The sequence below is a fragment of the Euprymna scolopes genome, chromosome 25, assembly GCF_053919585.1.
Source record: "Euprymna scolopes isolate OS-2025 chromosome 25, ASM5391958v1, whole genome shotgun sequence".
NCBI classification, from domain to species: Eukaryota; Metazoa; Mollusca; class Cephalopoda; order Sepiida; family Sepiolidae; genus Euprymna; species Euprymna scolopes.
Genome location: NC_136506.1, coordinates 29903464 through 29921258, shown reverse-complemented (window position 1 = coordinate 29921258; position 17795 = coordinate 29903464). Strand labels below are relative to the sequence as shown.

The 17795-nt window shown below is 43.0% G+C and overlaps 1 protein-coding gene across 1 annotated transcript; it reads right to left on the bottom strand.

Moving 5' to 3' along the window:
- Positions 1–8807: 8807 nt before the first annotated feature.
- Positions 8808–9596, bottom strand: LOC145247146 (uncharacterized). The gene has a single exon (XM_080108788.1). It carries the CDS (start codon positions 9594–9596, stop codon positions 8808–8810), a length of 789 nt encoding a protein of 262 aa, XP_079964914.1.
- Between the last annotated feature and the right edge of the window lie 8199 nt (positions 9597–17795).

The following is a 17795-nucleotide window of genomic DNA, read 5'->3' as shown; positions in this document are numbered from 1 at the left end:
CGATGTCACGCTGCCTCTCTTTAGTGTTACAACAGGAGACGAAACCGGCCATATTATTTCTAAGCGAAACTGGAATAGGTCCGACCACTTCCCTAGATGAGTTCATAATTAACGGATACTCTAATTAAACAGCTAAATCTGACACCCAAGATCGCCATGGGCATGGAATATGTGCCTACATTAAGGATGGCTTCCCGTGTGGCAGGGATATCTCTAGAGAAGATCCTAATTTACCCTATATGTGCCTCAGGGTTGCACTTGCTAACACCACTGCATTTATATTTGCCCTCTATAGGCCCCACAACAGCGGAGTTACTATCTTTAAGAGCATATCTGAGAAAATAGACCACATACTGTCTTCACATCCCTCGGCTAACATCCACATCTGTGGTGACTTCAACGTCCATGACGTGGAATGGCTGACCCATTCAAATAAGAGAGATGATGAGGGGAGGTTTTGTCATGATTTTGCCATTGTTTATGACCTCACTCAGATTGTTCGCGAACCCACCCGTGTGCCCGATACACCCGGTCAATATGCAAGCCTCTTAGACCTTTTTCTCTTAACTTCCCCTGAGCTATGTTCATGTTCCGTTCATTCTCTTCAAGGATCCTCCGACCACTCCGTCGTATCAGTTAAGATAAAAACGAAATGTAAGAAGTCCCCAGACGTACCCCTCCACCGTACTGTATACCAATACTCTATGGCTGACTGGGACACCTTCCGTACATTCATATCTGATTTACCTTTGCACTCCATGTTTAAAAAGGAAGTGTCCTCTATAGTATCAGATCTGACCGAATGGTTAGTTGTAGGCATATACCAATTCATACCATCTAAAAAATTCCAACAAAAACCTAACAACCAGCCATGGTTCTCCCCAGAATGTGCTGCTGCTATCGCGCACAGAAATCACGTTTTCCATAGCTACGAACGTAATAGATGCACTGAGACTAAAGCTGCTTTCAGGACTGCCAGCGACCACTGTAAAAGAGTAATAAAAAATGCAAGAGACCTATATGCCCAGTCTGTTAAATCCAAGGTAGCTGATCAGCGGCTTGGTTCCCACCAGTTTTAGCAAATAACAAATAGGATCCTGAACAGAAGTGTGCGTTCTATCCCAACAATTATCAATGGACCAGAGGTCATTTCGTCAGCGTCAGACAAGGCCAAACTATTGCAAAGAACTTTGCAGCTAATTCTACCCTATGCGACGAAGGCCATCAACTCCCCATATTTCCTCCTATAACACAGAACAAGCTAGGTAACATACAAATATCCGTGCATGAGGTCGCCAAGCTAATCAAGAACCTAGATTCCAGTAAAGCAACTGGCCCTGATGGCATCCCAATTATAGTGTTAAAAAGCTTCATCCAGAACTTGCTCCCATACTTACGAAACTATTTAATCGCTGCCTTAAGGAGAAGTGCTTTCCGACTCCCTGGAAGACCTCATCAGTTTGCCCTATATTTAAGAATTCAGGTGATAAGTCATCTCCCTCTCAGTACAGACCAATAAGTCTCCTGTGTGTTATGAGTAAGTTGCTGGAATCCATATTAAATAGAGAAATAGTCAACCACCTCAGCAGGAATAACCTTCTTAGTGACACACAATATGGTTTCCGCTCTGCAAGATCTACCGCAGTTGTGCTGACGGTTATATCCCACAGGATTAGTGAATCTCTTGACAAAGGCTTCCTTTCTAGGGCAATTGCTTTTGACATATCAAAGGCCTTCGACAAGGTATGGCATAAGGGTCTACTTCACAAGATTTCCAGCTACGGTATAACTGAAAATGTTTTCTCAATCATTAAATCATTTCTCTCCAATAAGCTCATAAGAGTAGTGGTAGATGGACAAAAATCGGAGGCCTGCAATATAAATGCTGGAGTTCCTCAGGGGTCAATCCTGGGCCCAACTCTCTTCCTGATCTACATCAATGATCTCCCTAAACACATACTTAAATCATTCGTTGACATCTATGCTGATGACACTACCATCTACGGCAACATATCAAAGGCTGTAAACGACTAAGTTCTCTCGGATTCTCTCTCCTCTGATCTCGAGAGTGTGGTTCAGTGAGGGAAGACGTGGCTGGTTACCTTTAATGCATCCAAAACCAAACTTCTATCCTTACATCATCAACGCTCTGATCCCCATCTGGTATCAATTGTGATGGATGGCTCTCGTCTGGGTGAGGCCCCGTGTTTTGACAAGCTTCTGGATTTGACCTTTACTCCTGATCTGAAATGGAACACGTACATCAAGTCTGTTGCCAGGGTCGCTGGAAAGATGGTGGGATCCTTCTACCGCTCCTGAAGATATCTCACTACTGATGCAATTCTCTATCCATATAAAAGCCAAGTACGTCCAAGAATGGAATACTGTTGCCATATCTGGGCAGGAGCTGCAAAAAACAGCCTATCCTGCCTTGACAGAGTACAAAATAGACTTCGTGGCTTAGTGGGGGATGCCCTTTTCTCTACCCTGCAACCTCTCTCCCACAGAAGAGACGTTGCGAGCCTATCCTTGTTTTATCGTTATTTCCATGGCAGGTGCTCGTCTGAACTCCAATCTCTGATCCCCCCTCGCCAATCTTTCACGAAAAACACCCGTCTAGCTGAATCCACTGTGAAAAATTTCCCCCACTCTATATCGGTGCCCAAATCAAAACGCGGATTCCATGAACAAAGCTTCTTTCTTAGAACTGCACGCCTGTGGAACTCTGTTCCGTCTGCCTGCTTCCCACCGGACTACAACTTGGATGTCTTCAAGTCCAACGTTAACAAATTCCTAATGAACCGCCCCCTTAAGTAAACACTTCATCAAATCTCCACACTAACGTAATGTACTTGCAATAACCCTTATCCCTGAGTGGCTTCCGGGCCTTGATAAATGGTGATCACTGTGTAAAAAAAAAAAAAGTTGACATTTATTGACTTCAGCTTTATGGGTCTTCATCAAGTGAATTTCTTTTTTGCTAATTATTTTTTCCTTTGAGATATAAAAATTTTCTTCTTTATGCCAAGAGATAGGTGCGTCAGAATTATTGAAAATTTTGCATGTCGCATCAAAGCGAGAATATCAGTGAACGGCGATAAAAGAAAGACTGTTGGACATTCGTGAGTAAAATTTGGTAGACAAGTCAGACGTAGGTTGAAGTAAAGTTGTACTAAATGTGGTTGGATTGCGGGAAAGGCTGTGAATTTTATTGATGGTCCGATGGATAGCATTTGAGGGTGTGAAATGTTTCACTCTATATTTGCGTGTTGCACGCCCTTTATTTAATGGGATCGTGTGTGTTTTGCGTATAACTTCATTTTGATTAGGCGCCAAATATTGGACATATGAACCGTCTTCTTTTATTTTTAGCGCCTTATATCAAGTGGCTTCATGACTTGTCTGGTGTGATTTTCCATTAAAAAAATGAATTAAAAAAAGAAATATTCGGATAACGATATCGGTTGGTATGCAATGAATTGCATGTGAAGCTTTTCAAGTCTTTCATCTAAAATTTGCCTTATTTGGGCATCTCCCTTTTAATTCATATTATCGATTCAGCATCGGTTTTTCAGATTATAAAAACATGTTAAAAGTGAGGGTTCATTTCACTGTGTAATAAATCGATACCCCAGATTAGAATCGGTGTTAGCATTTATTAATATATTTAGGTTCTGAAAGATTAGTTGGGCAGAGGAAGACGTTCAATCTGTATTTTTATAATACGTTGAATCATAGATCGCGTGACAACAAAACGTTGATTTAGCCACGTGGTCAGCCATATAAAGATCATAACACGAAGCTCATTTCCTGTTTCCTCGCTTTTTTCAGTTTGACTTCCAAATGAGACAATGTATATCTTTAGTTTGGCTGAGGATAAGGTTTATACGTATTATCATTTGATATCTAGAGGTTGATTTTTCTTGTTTTATCCACGATAATTTATAGAGCTAGTTATTTAAATAAATGTATTTTTCCTGGTCAAATCTACGCGTAAATCTTGTGGAAAATCATGCACCATCTAATATATAAAAGGCTACATGTTTGCCTGTCCGTCTCCATATTTTCAAACTCTATCGCCGCCGAAACAAAAAGTCGCAGAGTAGCGTTAGGAACGTCAAATGATTAAATTTTTTACGAACCGTTCTTTTATGGGTCTTTAGATGGTTAAAATAGTTTTTAAGGGGTCAAAAACGAGTCAAACCTGAAAATATTGTTATACATTGTGTATATTCATCTTAGTTTATTTTTTAATATTTAATCAGCTCATATGAGTATTACGTTGGTACAGTGGTAACGTCACCAGCTTTGAATGCTACAATTTTGCTTTCGGTTCCGATTTTAGCTGATAGCACCTTTTTTTACTTTTGAAATCACGACTCTATGATAATACTAGACTACCCGTGACCCGTTGGGTCAGTATGTTATATTAGCTATGGAATTCATGTATGAGCGTGACACTTGTGACGTAAAGAAAATAGTTTTTTTTAACATAACAGAAATATTTCTATGAAAGTATATTAAAATGAAAAAAGAACATAGATAGATTTCTATGAGTCGTTCTGTTTATTATAATTGATTTTTTAATAAAACATGACAGTTACTGAATTATTAGTGGTTGGCCATACTTATAGGTAAATGTGCACTTAACAGATACCGTAATACTTATTATAATTAAATTCAAATGTTGATATATCTGTTTTTTTTACATCGTTCATTTCTGTATTACGTTTAATTTATTTTAAAACCCACTCTTCCAATGTTTAATAATAATTTCGAAATAATAACGTTAATATTTCAGCGCCCCAATTGTTCTTTTGGGGGGGGGTCGCGTTTAAATTATCCAAATAAACAATTGTTAATACTGGCTGCTTTTTTTTACATCGTTCATTTCTGTATTACGTTTAAGTTATTTTAAACCCCACTCTTCCCATTTTAAATAATAATTTCGAAATAATAACGTTAATATTTCAGTGCGCAGTTCATGTGCAACCGGATGTCGTAAACCGGAAAGTGGGTTACATACATCATTACAAGGTCATTTGAGTTTTATAATTATATAGATATGTAACGGGTTAGTATATAATAATACACCAAACCGCTGCAAAAATATACAATGAAACAAACAGAAAATGAAGGAATGAAAACGCTGAATAAATTTGAACACGTTTATTTTTCGTAGAAAAATAAAAAGCTAATGTTCATTTCAAAAGATGAAAAATCCAAACGTGAGGAGGAAATGAAAAGGCACACATAAAGCGACTGCTGCTTTATGAAAACGGGGGAGAAAGAAAGGGCGAACGTATGCAGGTCGCTAACCGTCCGCGCACATGTTTTGACGAGGAGTGGCCACTGGTAGTCGGGAGGCGAAATCTGGTGCCACTGGTCAGCTCAAAAACCACCCGATGAAAAAGGAAGAAAAAGGGGCTGCGCGTGGGACCTTGGTTTTCTGCGCATGCGTTTGGAGAAAAAAAGGAAGTGACCTCACGCTCGTATGTGTGTACGTATGTGTGGTTAATGCGTATGTGTGCTTGCGTGCGTGCCTGGGGTGTATATACGTAGTTGTGTATATACGTGCGTGCGTGTGGAAAACAAGTTTGGACAATACTCTCCCTCCTGGGGAAAGAAAAAAATATATATATGTGTATAGAAATGTATTTTTTTTTTATATTTATTTTTTTATGTGTGTTTTTAATAAGTAATATATTGTTTGAAATGTTTGGGCCAATGAACTTTTCGCCCAGTTTTTGTTGTTGTTTCTGGTGTATTGTTTCTCGTAGTCTCTTCGTCCGTTTGTGAGTGTGTACTTTCTTGTATTGGACTAGGGGACAAGCGCAATTGTTCGTCTATAAATGCCGGTTTGATTCTGTCAATTGCTATAGTGTCTCTTTTGTCTCTTTTTAAAATAGTGAAATATTTTTCACTTCTGTCGAGAACTAGATAGGGTCCAGAATAATTTGGACAGAGTGGTTTTTTGACCGCGTCGTTCCTGATAAACACGTATTTACAGGTGTGAACATCCCTTGGAACGAAAATGTTCGTGTCTGTCTTTTTGGTGGGAGTGAATTTTAATTGTGACATTTTACGTTTTAATTCGGTCACGAAGGTTGTCGTTGGGGCAATATTCGCATTGTTTTCGCAGAATTGTCCGGGTAAAATTAAAGCTGATCCGAAAACTAATTCTGCGGGCGTGCTCTGCAAATCTTCCTTCACAGTGTTGCGAATTGCTAAAAGTATGAGCGGCAAATTGTCTGCCCAGTCCGCGCTGTTTTCATTCATCGCTAAAGACGCTTTCAATTGTCTGTGGAAGCGCTCGACCATGCCATTTGCGCATGGATGGTACGCAGTAGTCTTTATGTGTCTGGTTCCCAACAAATTATTAAATTCCGCGAAAAGAGTTGATTGGAACTGTGCGCCCCTGTCTGTTGTGACTACGGAGGGTACTCCGAAAATAGCTATCCAATCCTGTAGGAATACTCTGGCTATCGTTGAGGCTGATGTGTCTCTGACTGCTATTGCTGTCGGCCATCTACTAAATCTATCGACTATAGTAAGGATATGGGTGTGCCCTTTTGAAGTGGGCAAGGGTCCAACTAAGTCAATATGCACATGGGTGAACCTGGCATCAGGTACACTGAAAGTTCCTGCAGGGGATTTGGTGTGCCTGTGTATTTTGTTTTTTTGGCACGGAACGCAAGTTTTGGTCCAACTACGGATGTCCGTATTCATATTTGGCCAAACAAAACGTTCCGCTATTAATTTCACAGTGGCGCGTTTTCCTGGGTGGGACAAATTGTGAAAGTGATTAAAAACTTGTCGTCTGAGGCTCGGTGAAATATACGGGCGAGGTTGTTTTTGCGATACATCGCAGTAGGAGTTTGTTGTTCCGAATGGTGTCGGCATTTCTTCCAGCTTCAGTGAAGTCTTTTCCATTATAGCTGGAAGCGTGGTATCGGCTGATTGCTCTTGTGCTATTAATTCCATACTTAGTGGAGCGGAATTTAAAGAAGCAATCGTTGCGCGAGATAAAGCGTCAGCTACAATGTTCTCGTGTCCTTTTATGTACCGTATATCGGTAGAATATTGGGCAATAAAATCGAGATGTCGAATTTCTCGAGGGCCGTATTTGTCGACCTGTGTGTGTAGAGCAAATGTTAAGGGTTTGTGATCCGTATAGATGGAAAAATTTCTACCCTCGAGCAGATGTTTAAAATGTTTTATTGCAAGGTAAATCGCGAGTAGCTCTCTCGAAAAAGTGCTGTATTTACTCTGCGCCTTGTTTAGCTTTGCCGAGAAGAATGAAATAGGGGTCATTTTGTTGTCGAAAATCTGGTGAATGACTGCACCTACTGCTATTTCAGATGCATCCGTTGTTAGTGTGAGTTTCGTTGTATCGCTCTCTTGGACGTAAGTTAGTTTGGTGAAGTTTTCCAAAGCAGTTTTCGATTTTTCAAAGGCCTGGAGTGCAGGTCCCTCCAAAACTAACTGTTGGTTTTTTGTCCGATTTTTTAACATGTCCGTTAAAGGCGCGAGTAACGTAGAGCAGTTAGGCAAAAAACGTCGGTAATAATTGATTATGCCTACAAAACGGCGTACCTGTCTGACAGATGTCGGTACAGGAAAATCAGAAATAGCGCTTACTTTTTCGGGTAGAGGTGAAATTCCATCCTTGTCAATCAAGTGTCCGAGAAATTTAACTTCTTGTTGGCCGAAAACACATTTATCGGTGTTTATTTTCAGGCCGAAATGTGATAGTCTTTTAAAGGTTTGCTCAAGGTGTTGTCTGTGTTCGTCGAGGTTTCTGCTGGCAATCAAAACATCGTCCACATAAGCGAATATGAAAGGCAGACCTCTGAAAACTTCGTCAATCAAACGTTGAAAAGTTTGGCAGGCGTTTCTAAGCCCGAAAGGCATCCTAAGGAACTCGTAAAGGCCGAATGGTGTTGTTAGTGCAGTTTTATGTATATCTTCTTCTGCGACTGGAATTTGAAAATAGGCTTTTACGAGGTCCAGCTTTGAAAAAATTGTGGCGCCTTGAAGTCCGTTGGCGAAGTCATGGATGTGGGGGATAGGGTATCTATCTGGGATTGTTTTTGCGTTTAAACGCCTGAAATCTCCGCACGGGCGCCATGTGGTGTTATCAGTTTTCTGTACCATGTGGAGTGGTGACGACCAAGCACTTTTCGAGGGCCGTATTATTCCCATCTGGAGTAGGTCTTGAAACTCGGATTTTGCCAATTTGTATCTATCCGGTTTCAAGCGTCTGGGGGTTGAATAGACGGGCGGTCCTGTGGTTTTGATGTAGTGCTTAGCGCTATGCTTGATAGGGTCCGTATTTTTAAACGGCTGGGAGAGTTGAGGATATTTTTGGAGTAGCTGGCGGACGTGTGCATCTTCGGGTAAGGCAGCGCTGATTCCGGTGGTTAAAAATTTTGAAGTGGTTCCTCTCACCGAAATCTTCGTTTCGTTGTCTGTTAACGAATGGTTTGTCATGTCGACAGACAGGTTAAAATGGGCTAAAAAGTCTGCCCCTAATATTGGAGTGGTCACGCTGGCTATGGTGAAATTCCAAACAAAATTCCTTCGCATTCCCAGGTTTAAGTTTAACATTTTCTCTCCAAAAGTGGGTATTTTAGTCCCGTTAGCAGCTTGCAGAGTGAGAAAATGTGTCCCCGTTGGATGGCCATGCGGTGTCGGTATGACGCTGATTTCAGCTCCGGTGTCTATTAAGAAGTTATATCCGTGAATTTTGTCACGGATATAAAACAGACGACCTTTTTTGTGTATTCCAGCTACAGTTGTCGTCGTTACTGGCTGGAAAATTCGTTTCCCTGTGCTGTTTTTTTGAACGCACAGGGTGTAGTGCATCCTCGAGCGTCCGCGCCGAATTTTCTGTGATAGAAGCATATGTTTTGTCTATCACGTGAACCGTGTCGCCTGCTGCTGGAGCTTCTTCGCCTGGTCCTTTGTCGCGTGTTGTTGTAGTTACTGGGGTAACGTCGACATACTTGGAGAACGTCGGCTAATTGTTGTGACAGCTTTTCCACTGTGGACTTTAATTCCGCTAGCTCCTCGTCTCGGGTTTGCACTGGTTGCTGTTGTTGTGCGTACACTTGTCGGCTTCGGGAACTTTCGAGTATCCGGTCAGCTATGTCGGCGAGTTTTTCTAACGTCGTCTCTTCAGACATTGGCGCGAGGATTTGTTTTGCTGTCGCGGGTAGCTTATTCATCCACAAGCTACGCATAATGCTGTCAGACATTTTATTTTCTCCTAACAAGGATTTCATGTGTCGTAGTAACTGCGACGGTGTGCGGTCTCCCAATTCAACTTGTGTGAACAGGTTTCGCAGCATGGCTTCATTAGAAACGCCGGTTCGCTGTAGAATGGCTTGCTTGAGTGTGTCGTATGGGTTTTCTTCAGGCACATTGTCAAGTACATCTATAACCTCTTCCACTATCTCCAAAGGCAGTTTCTCGACGAGATAGCAATAACGCGCTCGTTGTGAGGTAATTCGTTTGGCGTCAAATAAAGCTTGTATTTGGACGAACCATATTTTTGTGTTCGCCGGGTTGAAGGGTGGAATGTTCAATGTCATTGTTTCATGCTGGGTTTCCGTGGGTTGTAGTGACATTATTATTATTTTACTCGTCTTTTGTTCGCGGTTTGACGTTATTCTTCCACGTGGTTGTCCGGTTATTTTCCGTGTGTTTTGTAAATATTTGTGTTAGAGTTCAACACGTGGTTCCTTCAAAAACGTTCATTTCATTTTAAAGTTCGGGGGTCACCAAATTTGTAACGGGTTAGTATATAATAATACACCAAACCGCTGCAAAAATATACAATGAAACAAACAGAAAATGAAGGAATGAAAACGCTGAATAAATTTGAACACGTTTATTTTTCGTAGAAAAATAAAAAGCTAATGTTCATTTCAAAAGATGAAAAATCCAAACGTGAGGAGGAAATGAAAAGGCACACATAAAGCGACTGCTGCTTTATGAAAACGGGGGAGAAAGAAAGGGCGAACGTATGCAGGTCGCTAACCGTCCGCGCACATGTTTTGACGAGGAGTGGCCACTGGTAGTCGGGAGGCGAAATCTGGTGCCACTGGTCAGCTCAAAAACCACCCGATGAAAAAGGAAGAAAAAGGGGCTGCGCGTGGGACCTTGGTTTTCTGCGCATGCGTTTGGAGAAAAAAAGGAAGTGACCTCACGCTCGTATGTGTGTACGTATGTGTGGTTAATGCGTATGTGTGCTTGCGTGCGTGCCTGGGGTGTATATACGTAGTTGTGTATATACGTGCGTGCGTGTGGAAAACAAGTTTGGACAGATGTACAAGATCTAGACAAATTAAAATCATATTCAAACGTATATTTCTAACATGGTGGCGTTTTTTCAATTTCACTTTATATATATATATATATATATATATATATATATATATAGTAAGTTATAAAATGTATATGGCGATTAAGCTATACTGAATATTCCGCGTTATGCATAAGCCTGAAGAATCCTAAAGTGGATGAAACGCGGAATATTCAGTGTAGCTTAATCGCCATATACATTTTATAACTTACTAACTAGTTCTACCTACGTATTGAGCACTTTTGAAGTAAATACTTAAGCTTACGCATAAATCTATACTTTCGTATAGTAATTTTATGTGAGTAAATTAAGTAGTTATATATATATATATATATAACTACTTAATTTACTCACAAATATATATATACTCACAAATATATATATATATATATATATATATATATATATATATATATATATATATATATATATATAACTACTTAATTTACTCACATAAAATTAATATAAGTGAAACACGAATTACCATTAGCATAAAAGCGACGCTCTTTGTGTAAACAAATCGAGCGGAGGTATTTCAGACGATATCAAAACATCGTTAAACTCACTACTCGTTCAAGCAGCCGTCAATAGCGTACTGGTTAGGAGCCTTGACTGCCGTACAAACGGTCGGGTTTCAATCCTGGCTTGAGGTAGTTGCCTGTCTAGCCGCACTGATGAGCTGTGAAACAGCGAAACAGTACTGTATGTGGATGACTATATATATATATATATATATATATATATATATATATATATATATATATATATATATATTGATTGATTGATTGTTGGAGAGCTATTGGCTACACATTAGCAAACGTGTTTCAATGACCCCCTAGCAGGGAAAATCACCTCATCAGGCCAAAAACCATCCACGAAACTTTCAATAATAATAATCTTTATATTAAAGTCAACTTTACAGGGTTGAACCATTCTAAAAAGAAAGAGGGGTACTAACAACCTATATCAAAACAAACATAACCTATTCACAAAATAATGTTAGGTTTTTCAAGGTATAATTCTGAAGCAGATTTATTATAAGTTTGTATTAAATTTTCTAGCTCCAACCATTATAATTATAATTGTTTTTCGTTTGTTTTGTTAATACGGATTTTTAGAACTATTACTCCAATATCAGAGCAATCAATAAATTTAACTAAGGTTTTTTTCCCACTTAAAATCGAGATATAAATATATACATATATTACTAAACTATAAATTTAGCGCTATTTCTCTATATAATACAAAAAGTACCGACATATATACAAACAAACGTGAAAATTTATATATATATACAAATTACTCTTATAATATGGTTAAGTATATTAGTAACTAAGTCTAATTATATTATTCACGGTAAAAATTTCACTAAAAATTATTTTTATAAAATTTAATAGATTCTTCGTTAAAAATTTAGCGTTTAAAATAGATTTGGCGTTTAAAATAAATAAGTAAGTAAATAAGATTTAGCGTTTAAAATCCTGAAATAAATAATAAAGCATATTACAATATATAAGTCGATCGTATGATTAATTCGTTAATATTCTTATAATTTTTTCAGTGAATGTATTTGGAAATGTTTACAGGAAATTGCTGTTTCCTGTTTAATGTTCAATAGTTTCTCCCGGTCTTTAAAATTCGTTATTTCTAATTTTTCATGAAGGCATAAAAAGCACGGTGCATGTAATGAATTACATACTTTCGATCTTTTTATGATCCGCCATTCTAACTTTGGAGTTTTATTCTCCTTTATTAATTTCCAATATTGAAGTGATAATGATGTGTCTTTTTCGTATTTTAGATTAGTAAAAGAACTTTTACTAAGGACTACAATAAAATTAGCAATGAGGATATTATCACATTAATAAACAACAACAGTAAGGAAATAACGGATACGTTAAAAATAAGTGATAGAGTAGGTAAAATTACACGCAACTAGGCTTATATCCTTCTAAAGGACCTGTAAGAGTATCTTGTGTAGGAGACGGGGGGTCTCGTCGTGGGCGACGAAGCGTTTCACTGAAGAACCACAGCAACACACAGCAAACCAACAAACAATGACAGCCACGGCGCGAAGGTAACTAACAAAGCTCAGCTGACTGCACGAATAGAAACGGAACCCAACGGTCACTGTACTAATCGCCACGAACGTCAGAACCCGACTGCCTCGCACCTCTAATGGACCGATTTTTATTCCTTAAGATGGCCTAGCTAATTTGCATCCCCGCGAGATCTCGCGCGATCCTGCGAGATTCCGTCTCTAATAAAAGCAGGCAGGCGCCATCTTGAAACTCTTTCTTCCGCTGCCCCGACCACAGGATCAGCCACCACCCCACACGCCAGGCACACACGGACCCTCTTGCGCCGAGGGCTACGGTTAGTTTCACACTCCCCCCTGGTCTCCAGATCACATACGTGACACGGCGGACGTGGCCGTTTGATTCGAGCACTCCTGCGGAGGGGTATTGCCGGGACTTCCTCATCGGAGCTCTCAGAAGCGGCATCGGAAGCATCAGCATCAGCATTAGAGCTCGCAGTTGAGTCATCAGGTCCATGGGGCACAGGTTGGATCCATCGCTCATCGTCGGATGACTCGCTCCTTCCACTGCTTGCAGTTGAGTCACCAGGTTCGTGGGGCACGGGTTGGATCCATCGCTCATCGTCGGATGACTCGCTCCTTCCACTGCTTGCAGTTGAGTCACCAGGTTCGTGGGGCACAGGTTGGATCCATCGCTCATCGTCGGATGACTCGCTACTTCCACTGCTTGCCGATTGTTCAGCGCTTAGAGCGGGCCGGACATCCCTTACGTGGCGCGGAGTATCATCGACTAGTATGGCCTGTTCACTGATGACGCCGGTGACCCGCCCCCTCCAAAAGCTGCTGGTGCACCGGCCACCGGGTGGCTTCACCCAGACGGTGTCTCCCACTTGGTACGTCCCCTGGGGTTCTCGTTGGTCGGGTAGACACACTTCAACGTCCTTGACGCGCACGTGGTAGTGATGAATCGCATCAGCGGGCGCACTGCCGCCAGTCACGGTGTCCTTAGGCGTTGTGTTGTATCTGTAAACCGCCTCCACGATCGTACACTTCTTCCTGGCCGCGATCTTCTTCACGGTTCGGTGGCATCGCTCCGCTATGCCGTTGCCGCTCGGCACATACGCGCATCGGTGTCGAAGGCGGATCCCCCAGTTGTCCATAAAATGCCTAAATTCCCTGCTGCAGAACGCCGTGTCGTTATCCGTGAGGATCTCCTACGGCGGCCCCCTTTCATAGAATATGGATTCCAATTCATGGATGACACTGGTGGAATCCTGCCTCGCTAATTGGCGCCAAATCGCGAACCTCGTTGGCCCGCAGTCTATCAGCGTGAGGAAGTGTTGGCTGCCATAGTGGGTTATATCCATACCCAACCGACTCCAAGTCGCGTCCACTCCCAGCTGTCCTTTCCGCCATCTGGCTGGGGCGGGGTCGATGGACTGGCACGTTTGGCACTCCCTGACCACTGCTCTTACTGCGCTTTTTGGTATTGATGGTCTAGCCAACTTCACAAAGTAGTAGGTCCGTTGTACTCCGGGGTGCCCACTGTCGTGATGTATCTTCCTGATTTCGTCCTCCTCGACGGAGGCAGCACACAGAGGCAATGGCTTAGCTTCTTTCTTCATAGCCTCATACCATCTCCGTGGTACCCGAGTGAGCTTGTCGGCGAGGTTGTAGTCCGAGGTGACGAGCACTACTTCTACGGACAGGTTGTACTCCGTCACCAGTTTTTTCACAGTCTCGAGCCTCCGTCTTATCAGCATTTCGCTGGCTGCCTTGGTGCGTGCCCTGGCCTTGCTCGTGAGTGTGTCCGACACCCAGTGGTGTACGCAAAGTGAGTCAGTGTGCACACGCAGTTTCTTCACTTCCCATTGAAGTGCCAGGTTAATGCCCTTTATTACAGCGTCGAGTTCTGCCAGGTTGATATGGGCAGCATCATTCGCCGGTCGCAGCCAGCAGGCATCCTCAACTACGGTCCCATCTTTCTCCAAAACTACACCGATCGCTAGAGAACTTGCGTCCACCCACACGCTCAGTTCGTCTCCCTGCATGCACCAGTCCCCTGTGGCGGGGTCATTCTTTTTCACACTAGCGACGGTCTCCTTTAACATTCGAACCAATAGTTCGTCGGTTATCTCATCGTCCCAGCCTTTGGTGACCGCATTTGCCCTCCTTTTTATGACGCCTGTCGCTGCACGAACCCATCCGCATACTGGAAGGTGCCCCACAAGTTTCCCGCACAGGGAGAACACGGCACGTCTTGTGTAAACGTCGGGTACGTCGGGAACTGCGGTTCCACGCCTCCACTTCAGGATCCCCCGCTCCTCTTGAACGCTCAAGCCCAATACGCGGGCACCATCCTCAAGCCGCTCAGAGTCCTTGCAGTTTAGACCAAACTCGGCAAGTTTGGATCTTACGCGCGAAGAGGACACGATATCTTCGTTCACGTATATACCGTCAATATACGCCGATGTTCCCTTTCTGATCCATTCTTCTTGTGACAACACGGCATTGACGATAGCCTTCATTATCTGGGGTGCTACGTTTAGCCCAAATCCGTGTCGCGTAAGACAGTATCTCTTCCCGGAAAACATCACTGTCTGGAAAGGCCACATTGCCTCGCCGATCCGGACCTGCAAGTATGCTTTTCTCAAGTCCAGTAGGGACACATTGGACCCCTGCCGGCGCCACTCTCGCAGCTTGCTGGCACAGACGTCGGCGTCCGCTGTGAACGCATCAACGTGCGCATTCAACTCACGGTAGTCCATTACCGGCCTCACCTTTGACTTATTAGGTTGGGCAACTGCCATCAGCGGTATCAGGCCCTTGGGGGGTCCAAGTTTGTCATAGGGGTATGGAATCAGCCAACCGTTCTTAATCCATTCACGGAGCTCGCTTTCGTATGCAGGCCTTATCTGGTCGGGCATACGGTACTCTGCCACTTTGTTTTGTAGTTTGGCCGGTTCCTTGTCTTCTGACCACCTCCAAGTGGCGGTCCACGCCTTCTGTTGGTCGTCGAATTCCGCACTGAAGTCCGGCTGGTCGACTCTTAGTGCTGCGCACACCGGGGGCCTATCCTGAAACTCTACAACGCCAGCGCGCGTTATGCGCACGCCGCCCAGGGCTTTGATGGCATCGTAGCCTAGCAACAGGTCGAAACTCAGCGGCTTTTCGTGTGTCACCAGCGCTTCGACGCTGGCCGAGTTCCCAGTTCTTGTGCGAATGTGTACCACACCCACGCCGCAACACATTCGTATTTTTCCAGTAATGGTAGTTATCCTGACGTTCTTCTTTTTCCACGCCCGACAGAAGTCCGCACACACTATGGTGCGGGAGCAACCGGAATCAAGGAGGGCTGAACATAACGTGTCATTAACTCGGACCTGAATGACAGGGAGCGCCTTGTTTATTTTCTGTTCGGGGAAGAGGTCGGCACTGGCACCTTGTCCCCGTCCCCGTTTCCCGCACAGTCTCGGGCCATGTGCCCAGTCTTGTTACAGCGGTAGCAGCGAACAGCCGTCGACCGCCTTCTACAATTTCTTGCCATGTGGCCCCGCCCGTTGCATCTGTAGCAGATGACATCACCTTGCGGGCTGGGTCCCTGAGACGGTCCTTCGCCACTTGGTGGGGCCTGTGCGACGGCGACTACCGGTTCCTGCACCGTCGAGTCATCCTTCATTATTGTCCTGGCTCTGTCCACTAGGTCACTCAGCGGTAGTGAGGACATGGTAGAGGTTGCTCGCAGGAGCTGCTTTGCTCCAGCGGGGAGTCCTGACAGGAATTTGTAGGCTAGGGCCCTCTCGGGAAGACCGCTGAACAACACCGTCAGCTTCTTAAGTTCGGCGAGATACACGTCCACAGTTTCGCCCAAGCGTATAGACCTCGTCTCAAACTGCTCCCATGCAGTGGCGGGGTCAGTGGCGAACGCCCTGTAAAACGCCGCCTTGATACTCGAGTAGTCACACTTCTCCTCAGCGCTGAGTTGCTGATATACAGCGAAGGCCCCGCCGGTCAGCCGCAGAGGAATCACGCGCTCGACATTTTTCACGCCGGACAACTGACAATGTAACTCGACCTTCTCAACCCAGCTGAGTACCGGGTCGGATCCGTCGAATTCCGGGATCAACTTTAGATCGAACCTATCCGCCATTGAAGAAAAGAAAACCAAGTTCAGAGTGGGGGGGCCGAAATAGCTTGTAAGAGTATCTTGTGTAGGAGACGGGGGGTCTCGTCGTGGGCGACGAAGCATTTCACTGAAGAACCACAGCAACACACAGCAAACCAACAAACAATGACAGCCACGGCGCGAAGGTAACTAACAAAGCTCAGCTGACTGCACGAATAGAAACGGAACCCAACGGTCACTGTACTAATCGCCACGAACGTCAGAACCCGACTGCCTCGCACCTCCAATGGACCGATTTTTATTCCTCAAGATGGCCTAGCTAATTTGCATCCCCGCGAGATCTCGCACGATCCTGCGAGATTCCGTCTCTAATAAAAGCAGGCAGGCGCCATCTTGAAACTCTTTCTTCCGCTGCCCCGACCACAGGATCAGCCACCACCCCACACGCCAGGCACACACGGACCCTCTTGCGCCGAGGGCTACGGTTAGTCTCACAGGACCATAAACCAAATTTTAGTACTAAACCAACTACCAGACTGATAAATCCGATGCGTCCTGAAATTGGAAAAATTAGCAAAAAAATATTAGAAAAAACAAATTTAATAATTAAATAACATTTTAATTTAAACCTTTGGATAAATACCTCCGACTCAATAAGTTGGTTTGTAAATATTAAAAATAAGGAAAGGGGCGCCTTCATACAATTCGATATCTGTGAATACTACCAATCAATTACTTTTGATTTATTTGAAAAAGTAATGACATTTTCTAAGAAATACCCTGGTATTTCTAACGAAGAAATTGACATCATAAAAAAATGCCGAACCACGATTTTGGTCAATAAAGACCAGCAATGGACAAAAAACGCTGGTTGTAATTATTTCGGGGTATCAATGGGATCACTGGATTCAGCGAAACTCACGGACCTTGTAGGCTTGTACATTTTACACAGTCTAACCAATAATAATGATATTGAAGAAGGAACAATAGGACTCTATAGAGATGACGGTATAATGTTCATAAAAAACGCCACCCGTATAAAATGCGATAAAATTAGAAAGATTATATACAAAAAAATGAAGGAATTTGGTCTCAAAGTAGAAATAAATAGTAATTTAAAACAGGTAGATTTTTTGGATGTAAGTTTTGACTTGAAAAAAACAATTATAAACCATATTTGAAAGAAAACACAAGTCCTATATATATTAATCCAAAGTCTAATCACCCACCTTCCATCATTAATCATATCCCAGCCTCGATAG

Excerpts from the sequence above, each read along its gene's own strand:
- LOC145247146 (XM_080108788.1), bottom strand. The coding sequence starts at position 9,596 with ATGACATTGAACATTCCACCCTTCAACCCGGCGAACACAAAAATATGG.